General features: G+C 40.0%; 1 protein-coding gene across 1 annotated transcript in view; it reads right to left on the bottom strand.

Moving 5' to 3' along the window:
• LOC117515638 (zinc finger protein AEBP2-like) overlaps positions 1 to 12,737 on the bottom strand; it is an 87,389-nt gene extending 74,652 nt beyond the window's left edge. Inside the window, 1 exon segment of the mRNA XM_034176287.1 lies at positions 12,484 to 12,737. Coding sequence (XP_034032178.1) covers positions 12,484 to 12,590 — 107 coding nt within the window. The 5' untranslated portion in view covers positions 12,591 to 12,737.
• Positions 12,738 to 13,963: the final 1,226 nt, after the last annotated feature.

Below are 13,963 nucleotides of genomic sequence, written 5' to 3'. Positions count from 1 at the left end.
CGTAGGAGAGGTAATGAAAAAAAACAAAAAAACAACCTTATCCGTCATCAAAAAACAGTTTTGAGACAGTTTCCCCTCCATGACAACTGTATGGGGGTGATTTTTTCCCCCCAAACTTCTTAGTTTAAGACCTTCGAAGCAAAAAAAGTTTTGCATAATTAGGGGCATGGCTGCTTTGAGTGACAACTGCTGAGCGAAATATTCTCATATTTAATGCTGTATACCAACACCGTTAGCACCCATCGGCAGCTGGATCTGTTAGATCCCATTAATGCACGATTACTGAGGAAAATAAGCAGCTTATAACTTTTAATGCCCACACCAAAGCGAAGTTATGAGAACCACTGCACTGCCCCCAAAAATACGATTTAATAAACACCTGAACCAAGGTTAGCCCGTTACCTTAACTGGTTCAGATTCAAAGATAAGGATGTGTTCAGGCTTCTTTCGTCATACACCGAGTGATCCACGCTCAGCTTCTTTTATCCATTTATGGGTTGTCATGATGGGTGAACATGGTGTGTATTATGACATCCAAAGGGTCCCATTTTGGTCTCATCTGACCAAGCAAACTTAAAACAAGCTTCAACATGCTTTTTCTTCAACAGTAGACTCTTGAGTGATAGCATGCATAAAAGCCATGGCAATTGAATGCATTACTTACACTTGCACAAATTTGATCCCAGCCCTGGCACGCAATCGTGTGCCAAAGGAGAATTTGTCATAAACTATGCATAAACTGTGTGCAGATGATGCCAGTGCACAAAGAAAATTTTGAAATGTTCAAAATTTCTGGCCACTTGCGTGAAACATTGCGCAACCTATTCAAAAACACTGCATGTCACTGCGCACAGGGCATCTGAACCTGAATTAGATTATTAAGAGGATGTTACATCTACAATAAACATAACTTATAGATACAGTATCAAATCCTAAGAAGGAATGAAAATGCAAGTGGTTATATCAAGCTTATTACAATATATATTATAAATAATTACCTTTGGAGACAAGATCCCAACGCATTCGTGCCACATAACAAACATGAGAACCTGCAGCTGTAGATAATTTCTCTGTGATTCTGGGAGTGATGAGAGGAATGGTTTCATCAGCCAAGTTCTGAGAGCAAATGCGTCTTTGGCTATGAAATTATATGGCACATGGTTCATTTTATATAGCGTGGCACCAAGAGGGACAAAGTAGGGCACACTGGCATGAGGAATTGAGTTACCAATGCCGTCAGTATGTTTTGCAACAATGAGGTTGTGAAGATCACCTTGGTATGAAACACCTTTTTATAGGCCATCAGCTGGGACTGAACCAACATGATATTAATTTGCACTGAGAATGAGCAGGACTGTTTTGTAATTACTGGTAGATTTCAGTTGATTCTTGGCTTTCCATGCCTTTTGGACCTCTATCTTCAAGTGTTCAATACTTTTACCCTATATCATTTCACATTATTATATATAATTTATGGACACCTATGGTTTGATTTCTTTGATGTGTGGATTACCTGGGTTGTTTCCGACACCTGGGGAAATTTCATGTCAATAACACCTTTAGAACTATATTTACTGAGAAAAATGGCGACGTGATCAATACTTATTTACACACTGTATACATGCAGTTTGTGACTGCAAGGCAGCACAGTGGCTTAGTGTTAGTAGCCATAATCATACCATCCATGACAATAATGGTGTGTGTTTTTTATTTATAAACATGATTTTCTAAAAGTGTCTTATTGTGATATAAATCAGTAGGTTACAATTGCAGATTATGGGTAGCAGCAAGAATGGTGCTTGTCTGCTTGGCAACCTGTCCACATTTCCCCCCAGTTTGTTTTTTGTGAATTTTGTTTGGTTGGCAAAAATCTCCTCTCCTGTTTATAATGTCAAGCATGACTGCTACTGACACTCTGCTGTAGTTTGTTACTGGCAGGACTGTCATAATAAATTTTGCTTGACAATACATTGCCTCAGAAAATATCAAGATAAACCTTAAGAGTTAGCACAGATGCCACTTTAAGACCATTTTATACCATTGATGTAATGGATAATACTGCATAAAGGGTGATTCTTAGACTACGGCACTTATTATGTCCTTTGATCATATTGTATGAAAAACGAAAAAAAAGGGGGAAATTTCACACTTTTATAGTTATCTTTACAATGAGAAGTGTGTTAAGAAATTGTTCTAGTAGTCCTATGATGACTTTTTCACCTTGTTACAGCATCATTATATGCAAATATTGCCGTTTGTGCTTGTCCCACACCCAGACTTTTGATCTTCAATGATAAAAATGAATGTAAAGAAACGTTTTTTCTATGTTTAAAATATCTGCGAATAAAATATCAGTAGAATAATCAAAAACATAATTGGGGTATTCAATGTCATACAACTGTTGTGATTTTTTTTTTTTAAATGTAGTTGTCCCACACTACTGCTGTAATTTCCACCACAACACTGTAATGTCCCTTTAAACAGTTTGTATGAAAGATTGTTTGGGTAGTTTCTATGGAGATAAAAGTGACATCAGAGCACATGTATATAGCGCCAAATCACAACAAACAGTTTGCCCCAAGGCGCCTTTATATTGTAAGGCAATGGTGTGGTGGAAATTACATGTACAAGGCCAATAGTGCCCGTAGTTAAAGAATCACCCAAAAATGCAAGTACGTGCTTTCAAAGAGCACTCCTCACTCATCTTCAACCGCTTTTCCGGGTTCGGGTCGGGGGGGCAATAGCTCCAGCAGGGGACCTCAGACTTCACGTGTCACACTAACCACCTCTGACTGGGGATCTCGAGGCATTCCCAGGCCAGTGTTGAGATATAATCTCTCCATCTAGTCCTGGGTCTTACCCAGGGTCTCCTCCCAGATGGAAGTGCCTGGAACACCTCTCTAGGGAGGCGCCCAGGAGGCATCCTTACCAGATGTCCAAACCTCCTCAGCTGGCTCCTTTCAACGCGAAGGAGCAGCGACTCTACTCCGAGCTCCCCACAGATGGCCGAACTTCTCACCCTATCTCTAAGGAAGACACCAGCCGCCCTTCTGAGGAAGCCCATTTCGGCCACTTGTATCCGCAATCTAGTTCTTTGACTCAACCCTCATGACCATAGGTGAGACTAGGAACGAAGATTGACCAGTAGATCGAGAGATTTGCCTTTTGGGTCAGCTCCCTTTTCGTCACAACAGTACAGTACAGTGAATGCAATACCGCTCCTGCTGTGCAGATTCTCTGGCCAATCTCATGCTCCATCGTTCCCTCACTTGTGAACAAGACCCTGAGGTACTTGAACTCCTTCACTTGGGGCAAGGCCGTATTCCCTACCCGGAGTAGGCAATCTATCGGTTTCCGGCTGAGAACCATGGCCTCACATTTAGGGGCGCTGATCCTCATCCCAGCCGCTTCACACTCGGCTGTGAACCGATCCAGTGAGTGTTGGAGGTCACCAGCTGATGAAGCCAACAGGACCACATCATCTGCAAAAAGCAGTGATGAGACCCTGAGCCCACCAAACTGGAGACCAAGCCAAGCCTCTCCAGGAACCATCACCTTAGCATGGTGGAGAGGTTTGTGTGCCACTATGAACCTGAGAGCTATGTTGTCTGAGCCTTTACGCTCCTGGTAGGGTCTCCCATGGCAATTTGGCCTCAGGCGAGAGGCCAGACTAAGAATGGTTCACAAGACACCATGATAGAATGAGGTAGAAGAAATGTGACCCAGCCCGGAGGAAGCCCGGGGGCCTCATCTGGAGCCAGGCCTGGATGTAGGGCCCGTCAGCAAGCGCCTGGTGGCTGGGCTTGCCACGGAGCCCAGTTGGGCACAGCCCGAAAAGGCAACGTGGACCTTCCATCTCCACCCTGTGGGCTCACCACCCGCAGGGGGAACCGCTGGTGTCCGGTGCGCTGTCCTTTGGGTGGCAGTGAAAGTCGAGGGCCTCGACGGACCAGACCTGTGTGGCAGCGGCTAGCTCTGGGGGTGTGGAACGTCACCTCGCTGTGGGGGAAGGAGCTGGAGCTTGTGCGGGAGGTGGAGCGATATCAGTTAGATCTGGTTGGCCTGGCGTCCACGCGCAGCCTTGGCTCCGGAACCACTCTCCTCGATAGGGGCTTTCAGAGAGCAATTAACTTTTAATTCTCAAGAATATTCAGCACTGAAATTTAAATGTCAAAAAAAAAATCCTAAAAATTAATGTCACAGAACAGTTTTTGAAAACGACAAAGATTGCCTGGAGAAAGTTTTCTTTCTGTGTGGACAAGGCCTCAGATTAGCAAAATTTTCATTTTGAGACTAAAGTTATGTTAGAGGTTTTCTGGAAAGGCAGGCAATAACTGAAGCACCTGAAGAAGAATAACCTGTATGACTCAGGTACATTTTTTTCATTCAGATTTTAACTTGCTGATCGGAAAGTTAAAATTAAACTAATTTCTCAAGAATATGTGAAGTTTTGAATCACTGGTTGCAATGTTGAGAAATATTGGCTTCTCAGACTGCAAAAAATGGAAAGTCACGCCCTACTTTTTCTGGGTTGGGCTCAAAACTTCTCAATCGCCCTGTGTATGTAACAAAAACACCCCCCCCAAAGCTTTCCTTTTGCCTCAGATTATTAAAAGACCACCCATGAAACAACCCAAACAATTCCAAAATCCTATAAGAAAAAGAAAAAAAACAAAACAAAAATAAACAAAAACACGATATGCAGAATGATATACATCACACAGCACTAACACGAATTAATTTCAAACATGAAAAGAGCTGCTAAAAATGTAAAAAAAAAAAAAAGAAAAAAAAAGTGGTTTTGAACATCAAGCTCTGATAAAAAAAAAAAAAATAGACAGGTCCGCTAGTATCTGGACCATGTTACACTTTTGTAATGTTGCCTCTATTCAACACTACAATGGAGCTGAAGTTATGCAAGCTTTTGCATGTTGTGATTATAAACAGATCACATTAACCATTCAGAAATTATAGGTATTTACAGCATTATACATTGTTTGTCCAGTCCAGAAGCCTATAACTCCTTCAGAGTTGCCTGAGTGTCTGGGTGGCTCCCCTCACTAGCCTCCTTCATGTTCAGACTTTCGTGGACTGTTGTGTAAATAATCTCTGATACAAAAATGGACTGGATTTAACAGAGCTACAGATATCCACATCAAAGTCAGAGAAAATTAACACAGGTGCTTATTTTTTCTTTCGTCTATTCACATTTTCTTAATTGTTAAAGGGAAAACAAAAAACCTTTTTCAGTGAGAATATTGTGAGACAGTGCAAATATTTTACAGAAGAACAATTCAAAAATTATAAAATCAATGATGAAAATTTTTCAATTATACATTTCAACAGCAGAAGTCTTTCTAGTAATCTGTCCACTATTAATGATTGTTTGAAAACATCCAAAACGTTTTCAGTTATTGCAATTTCAGAAACATGGTTAAATGAGGATAATAAAGATCTGGTATATCTTGATGGTTATGAATTGTTCCTGGTTAATAGGCAGACGAGAAGGGGCGGAGGCGTTGCACTGTTTGTAAGGTCAGATTATAACTGTAAACTCATTAACAACATGTCATTTTCAGTGGCAACATCATGGAATGTGTTACCATAGAAATGACATCTATAAACTCCAAAAACATAGTTGTTAGTTGCATTTACAGAGCTCCTGGGACAAATATTGACACCTTTGAAGACATTATCTTAGGAATGTACAACAAAATCAACAGAAATAAGCATTTATTGTCTGTGGAGATTTCAATATAGATTTTTTAAACCCTCACAATCATCCACAAATTACCTCATTTATAAACACCTTGTACTGTTTAGGACTGTTTCCAACCATCATTCATCCTAGCAGAATAACTATGGACTCAACAACTCTCATTGACAATATTTTAACTAACGTTATATCCGGTAATCTTAGTGGGGGACTACTGGTCAGTGATATCAGTGATCACTTGCCAGTTTTCTCAGTCTTTGCATTGGAGGGTTGTTGTATGTATCAAAGCAATATCAAATTCATGAGTAGAAAAGTAACACCTGAAACAATTGATAATTAAGGGAGGATTTATCAAGTCAGAATTGGTCAGATGTTTTTGTTGATGATGTTGACAGGTCATATGATGCTTTCATCTCCATTTTTTCCAGTTTGTATAACAAACACTGTCCATTTGTTGACAAAATATATAGAAATCAATATAGCAACAAACCATGGATAACTAAGGGACTTCAGAGGGCATGTAAAAAGAAAAACGTACTATATAAACATTCATAAAACTACGAACTAAGGAAGCTGAAAGTAAGTATAAAACATATAAGAATAAGTTAATCATATCATGAGACTCAGTAAAAAAACATATTATAATGAGTTACTTGTCAAAAATAGAAATAACATCAAAACACATGGAACATATTAAATGAAATAGTAAAAAGAATAGAGTAACTAGAGATTATCCTTCATTTTTTCAGAGTAACAACTACATCACGATTGATAACGACGAGTCTATTGCTGAACACTTAATGAATACTTCGTTAATGTGGGTAAAAATCTTGCCAGTAAGATTGACTCATCAACTAATAACTTCTGGGTAAATAATTCAACGTTAACAAATCTGTTTCAATGTTCATTGGTGGTACTCATGAAAGGGAAATACTTGATCTGGTTCATGGTTCAAAAAGTAAGAAATCGACTGATTTTAAATAATTGGATATGGCTTTATTAAAAAAAGTTATTGATTGTATAGTAAAACCGTTCAATTATATTTGCAATATGTCACTAAGTACTGGTAAATTTCCTTCTCAAATGAAAATAGCCAAAGTAATTCCTCTGTTTAAAACTGGTGACAAACACACATTTTCTAATTATAGACCTATATCACTCCTGCCACAATTTTCCAAAATTTTGGAAAAAATATTTGCTAAAAGATTAAATGATTATTTACTGAAGCATAACATCATTTGTGAAGAACAATATGGATTCAGAAGGTCTCGAACTACATCACATGCTTTGATGGACTTTGTGGAAAGTATTGCAACTGCAATTGATAATAAACAATACACAATAGGTGTTTTTTTTTTATTTACAGAAAGCGTTTGACACAATTAACCATGGAATACTATTAAGTAAACTGCAGAAATATGGAATCAGAGGTCTGGCATAAGAATGGATAGCTAGTTATTTACAAAGCAGATTTCAGTATGTTCAATTCAATAATACAAATTCTGAACTCAGGGATGTCACATGTGGGGTGCCGCAGGGCTCAGTGCTGGGTCCTTTGTTGTTTATAATCTATATAAATGATATAAGTTGGGTGTCGAGTTCACTGAGATGTGTCCTTTTTGCGGATGATACAACTGTGTTCTGTAGCGGTGAAAATCTTGAACAGCTTCTGGACATAGTGGAGAAAGAACTGGAAAAATTTAAGGTTTGGTTTGACGCTAATAAGTTGTCACTCAACCTTGGGAAAACTAAATGTATTATATTTGGAAATAAACAGGCACCCAAATGTAAAAATTTAACTATAAACAATAAGGAAATTGAGTTAGTAACAGAGAATAAATTTTAGGTGTTATAATTGATAATAAACTTAGCTGGAAACCACATATAAATTATGTGAAATCAAAATTGTCAAAAACTATAGCCATTTTGTATAAAGCCAAAGACCTACGGCCGCAAGAAGGGTTACTTACTTTATATCATTCTCTGATGGTACCATATATGACATATTGTGTGAGTCATGGGGAAACACAAATCAAATACCAATCCAATATTCCTTTTGCAAAAACGAGCCATACGAATCATCTGCAATAACAATATCGTGAACCAACTCATTCTCTATTTGTGTCTTTAAATTTATTAAAATTCATTGATTTGGTCGATTACATTACAATTCAAACTTTATTTCGAGCGAAAAACCAAGCCTTACCGAGACATGTCCAGAGTCTGTTCCGATTGAGGGAATCCAGATATAGTTTAAGAGGTTGTGCAATTTTTATGAAACCACCAGTAAGAACAAATGTAAAGGATTTTTGTGTGTCTGTGGTTGGGGTGAGGAAATGGAACAAATGTTCAACAGAGGTTAGAATGAGTAGTACCTTAGTGAGATTTAGAAACTACTCAAAAGAACATTATGTCTAAGTATCATAAAGAAGCAAATATAATTTGATTTATATGGAATGTTCAATTTATAAGTGGACTTATTGTATATTTGAATGTGTGGGTATGTATATGCGTATGTAGATATATAGATATGGGTAGGTGTATATGTATATAAGTGACTGTGTATATGTATGTATATATTTATGTTTGTAAAGTATATACGTATGTATATAGGTATATGTGGCACAGCCCAAGCAGAGGGTCACCCCCAAGAGCCTGGTCTGCTTGAGGTTTCTTCCTTATAGGGAGTTTTTCCTCACCACAGTTGCCTAGTGCTTGCTCTGGGGGTTGGTAAGGTAGCCTTACTGGCGTAAAGTGCCTTGATTTGACTTTCTTATGATCTGGTACTATATAAATATAATTATAAGTGAATAGTATATTGATGTGTATGTCTGTGTGTCGACATGTAGTAGTGAATTTATATTTATGTAAATATGACTGATTAGAATTGTTGGACTTGTACTAGCAGGGGTGGGCGCTAATAGCTTTGCTTCAGCCCACACCCTTCGGACTCACTAGTTTTGTCTGTGTTTGTTTGTGGAATTGTTCATTTTTTTCTATTTGAATATTTTGTGTGCCGAATTAAAACTTTGTCAAACTTTGTCAAACATTTTCTTAATTGTTAAAGGGAAAACAAAAAACAACAAAAAAACCCTAAAACTTATTTAAAACGCCACGGACCAATTTTTAGGGCGGACCGTTCAGTCCGCGAGACCATCCCAGCATCACATGTTTTTGGTGCCTGGCCTCTTGGTGTCTGTATGCAGATATGCCCTCATTTCTTTCTTCCACTGTGCACTTTTAATAGTTGGCTAGAAGGGATGCTGCTACTACTACTACTACTACTACTACTACTTAACCCCAACCCCGATTTAAAACCTTCAGCTAAAGGAATCTGACAGCTGTGAAACTGATGTCCTTAACTGACAGCAATGTTCTGCTTTACACAGTTAGCAGTGGCATGACATTTGGGCTGATTATCAGATGTCATCATTAAATTACCTGTCAATGCAATGAACAGTAATTTCAATAGTCATCACTGTAATGGATGGGGAAGTCCTGATAAATATATTTGTGGGTTTGTTTGTTTGTTTAATATATGTGTTTTCATTAAGCACATTGTCAGTTTGTTACTTGAAATTGAGCAATTTTGCATTTATGTTGTGGTGAATACAAGACAAGCGTCATGCATGAAAGTCAACGTGCCAGCCTCTGATCATGGTCAAGTATTTTGTTTCACACACACACACACACACACACACACACACACACTAGTAAATAATGTTTCTTCAAAATATCACAATAGAAATTTTGAGGTTCTATCGCCCACCCCTAGTGGTTAGCACTGATGCCTCACACCAAGACAGTCGCAGGTTCACTTCCCATCTGGTCCTTCCTGTGTGAAGTTTGCATGTTCTCCCCATGTTTGCGTGGGTTCCCTCTGGATGCTCGGGCTTCCTCCCACTTCTAAAGACATGCAGGTTAGGTGCACTGGAAGCTATCAACTGACCACCGGTGTGGGTGAGTGTGAATGCCCATCTATGAGTAGCTTTGTGATAGACTAAGAAAACTGCCCCCTGTTGACCCTGTCTCTCGCCCCAATCACAGCAGGACCAGGCTGCAACACCAAGATCAAATCTAGAGCCAGGTTTTCTCTGTACCTTCTGAGACTGAAATTTCAAATGTTCTTCCTATATACTACTTGATGAAGCTGTATAACTGGTGATGCAACAAAGGCTGCACTATGCAGTTTCTCCCATCACAACCACAGAAGCGTAGAACTCCTTCAGAGTTGTCTCTGTGTCTTGATGGCTTCCCTTACTTGTCTTCTTCCAGCATTCAATTTTTGACAAATGCCCACCTGACACATCTTTACCATACAGTACCATCCTGTTTGTATGTATTAATGATGGACAGATTCAGTGACTGGAAATGTCCATGTACCCATCACTTGATTTGTCAAAAAAAAAAAAAAACACTAGATGTAAACATGATGATGTAATCCTTATATTTAGAATAAACTGCCACTGTCCCAGGTTTTTTTTTTTTTTTTGGAATGTACTGCAGGCCTTAAATGTGGGAATTGATGTCTGAAATGAAGTTGGCCACACAAAATTTGATATTAAATAGCTTGGGGTTCATACGTTTTGCAATGAACAGAAGTCAAAGGATCACTCCGGGGGTTCCCCACATTGTCCAGATGGTTTCTGATTTGGGGTTGTACATTAAGAGCACACACATAAGTGCATGCATGTTCAAAAGAAACAGAATCTAAAGCAGCAGGCATAATTGCACTTTAGTGGGGAACTGTAAAGGACTTCACTTGAATAGTGTTGAAGACTTATTGTACTATATCAAAACACTGCACATTGAAACATCCAGATTTGCATCCTAATGAGAAGGGGTTGTGAGGGTCAACTACAGTCTAGTGATGGAGAAGTGCAAAAACAAGTTGTTAAAATGGTTGCGTCATAGATCAGGTAATCTATACAGTCAGCTGAAGGCTTGAGGTTTGTCGTTTGGCTGCCCCGATTTGTTAAGGGCCACCACAGCGGACCCATACATATCCGCTTTGGGTTTTGGCCCACTCTAAAGAGAGGAGGTGAGAACGCAGAGGAGGATCTGCAGACAATTTGGCTGCAGCCAGACTGTGCACTCTGATTTCTCTTCTAGTTTATATTTGTTCTTGAGCAGGGCTGCGCTCTGATTTCTCTTATAGTTTATCTTTCTTCCGTTGACCGCGAGCTGCATGTGCGCAAACGAACTGTCCGTGAATGGACTGGAGACGTCCAGAGTTTTTACTGGATGTGGACATGTCCTGTCGCTGGCAATCAGTCTGTGAGCAGGACTTTTATGGACTTTATTTAAACACAGTTGTGAGAGAATTTAAGAGCGAGTAGCTGCAGCAGCAATCAAGCTGCAATCAGCATTTTTTTCTGTGCTCTTTGAGCATGTAGTTTTACTGCATTGTGTACATGGTATAAAACAATCCTGTGTGATTTATACTTCAGGAACAATGGAACACAGCAGGAATCATAAATTGGCGTCAGGTAACGTTGTGTGGGTATGGCTTCCAGACACGTTGCATACCACTGCTTTACCCTGACTTGCGTTGAAACCACTTCCTTTAGCGTCCTGTGCTTGATGTGGAAAAAAAATTAAACGTTTAATTTTTGGCATCCGATTCGCTTCGTCCTTTGCGTCCATCATGGTGTGTTGGCATTCATCTAGCCATTAGGTTGCATCCATGTGGCGTTGTCATGATGCCGCTCGACGCAACTCAAAGTGGGCCGGTGTGAAAGGGGCTGCAGTAATTTCTTGGGTAATATAACAAAATAAATTGGGTGATTTTCAAAACTTTTTGAAAGATGGGAGGGGGGATGATGTACTTCACGATGGATTGGAGGGACTGACGTTCCTTGTGAAAATTGATTTTCACTGTACTCTGAGTAAGACAGGCAAGCCTGGATTTCATTTGTACCGGGAGATCACACCAGGCTTGTACTCTGTACCAGACCAGACGTTCAGCAGAACCATTACACTCAGCTTCTGTTCAACCCCATTCAGTCTGAGCCTTCTTAAACAGTGCAGTTTTTATTGAAGCCTCAAACTTACCAGATGAATGTAGCAGCATCAATAAAGATTGCCAAAGTAGTTATAAAGGACAGACCGTTTTAATGAGAGTGTTATGGATGGAGACTGGGCTGTGGTCACCTGCAAATCTGGACTCAAACATCAGCTTTTAGTTGTTTGTTTTTTTTTCCCCTTTTAAATAAAGGAGGTAGTTATGAACCACACCAGTGTACAGTGTGCTTGACATTTTAAAAGAGGGATGAAACTGACACTGCCTCAAGACTTTGGAATTAAACAGTTGATATGGTTATTTTTTGTGAAATTGCATAAGAAGTTTGGAACAATACTTCAGGATCATGGAAGTCCTGGGAGTAGCAGAATTCCAACATGGTTCTGTTCCAACTCTGGAATTTTTAAGCTTTGCAAACAAATCACCAAACGGAAAACAGGGTGTTTTATGGATGTTTTGGGGTATTATTATTTTTTAGAAACACTATATTAGGTAGCTGAAACAAGACAACTTCAAAATAACAAATTGCTTGATTTAATAAGATTTTTTTTTTTTTTTTGTAATATAAGATAATCTGTTTTAGCTGTGTAAATAACCCAGTGCATCATCATGACAGTGTAATTAAAGTCTGATCTAACCAGAGAGGGCTGTGGGTTTACAGGATGTTTTTCGCTTCTTTTGACCTCTAGCTGTGACTGTCTCAGCGGACACCCGTGGCCCGCGGGCTGCGGTCCGTGTCACCCACCTGTCCTCGGAGTCCATGCGGCTGAGTGGCTCTCCGTCTGACGAGGACATTTCCACACTCGGCCGCCTCTTGTCGCCGCCGCTGCTTTTCTCTCCGTCTTCACACATCGTTTTGCTCTTTTCGGAGTCTGTGCCTGAGCACCGGCTTTCCTCTCCGTGCTCCTCCTTGGGTTCTTTCACTTCGCTCTCGCTGACAGCGGGTCCGTTCCCGTGTCCCGGGCTTTGTCGGGACTCCGGCTCTCCGGCCGCCTCGCTGACCGTCACAGCGCCGTCTGTCGCCGCCCGAGTCGCGGCCTTGTCCGCCACAGCAGCGGGCTGCTCTTCCTCACCATCCTCGCTCGCTTCTTTCGTTTGGGACTCTCCGTGGCCGTCCGACTCCTCTGGCTCCGCTTCGGCCCGGTCTTTCTCTGGTTCTTTATGCGTCCTGGCTTGAACTTCGTCGTTTTGACAGTCAGCGCGGACGTGTCGTCCGGAGCGGCAGCAGCCATTTCAGCAGCAGCGGGCCTCCCGAGCGGACCGTGGGACAGAGAGGGCGGGGCAACCGCTCAGTCTGTCCTGTGATTGGGCGACAAACGGTAGTAGGAAGGGAACTGTGACGTCACCTTTAACATGTGTTTTTACGAGAATGATTTGCTTGAGCAGTTGTAATTTCCTTTCAAAATTGATCATTCTAATGATACAGTCTTAAAAAAAAAAAAAATCCCAAGAACTTAAAAGTTGACACTGTCTAAATTCTTACCATACAGCAAGTTTTATATTTTCTCCACTTTTCTTCCTTCAACATATCTTCTCAACAGAGAACCCAAAGCCCCACTTCCTTCCCCAATCTTCTACTTGTGTTACAGCTTCTTGTAACTTTCACACAATAAATTTAATATTTTTCCCCGTTTTTCATAAACTTCCATCATATGCAAGAATAAATGAATATTTGAAAACATACCATTTATCATAATAAAAGACTTATCACACTTCCTTGAAGGGTTATATTTTCTACCAGACACTTCCTTGATATTTCTGATCCGATCTAAACCTGTATACTTCTCCCCTTCATGAAGTCCATTACCCAGTTAAACGTATTTTCTCGTATTCCTCTCATGGTCCATCTTGATTAAAAGGCCGTCCACCAGAGGTGGGACGAAGTCCCAAGTCCAGTCTGCTTGCAAACAATTGTGGTCATTATCAGTGGTGGGGCACAGATAACCAAAAAATTAATTTGATAACAGATAATCAGATAACTGAAAAGTTATCTTTGATAAAGATAAAACAATAAACCAACCAAAAATGTATCAGAAGTTACAGATAACCAATAAATTCCAGTATTGAGTCTGGTACATTTACAACTACTAACAAACTGAATTTGAGTTTTAAACCACTATCGCTTCTAGTAGCATCAAAAGCAACAACAGACAAAAACAATGAACCACACTTATGTCTTTGAACATCTTGTTCCCTGCTGAAGCTCTTGTTTACTACATGGCTCC

Source organism: Thalassophryne amazonica, chromosome 8 (assembly GCF_902500255.1).
Source record: "Thalassophryne amazonica chromosome 8, fThaAma1.1, whole genome shotgun sequence".
NCBI lineage: Eukaryota > Metazoa > Chordata > Actinopteri > Batrachoidiformes > Batrachoididae > Thalassophryne > Thalassophryne amazonica.
The sequence above is the reverse complement of the archived record's forward strand: the minus strand, read 5'-3'. Positions and strand labels throughout refer to the sequence as shown.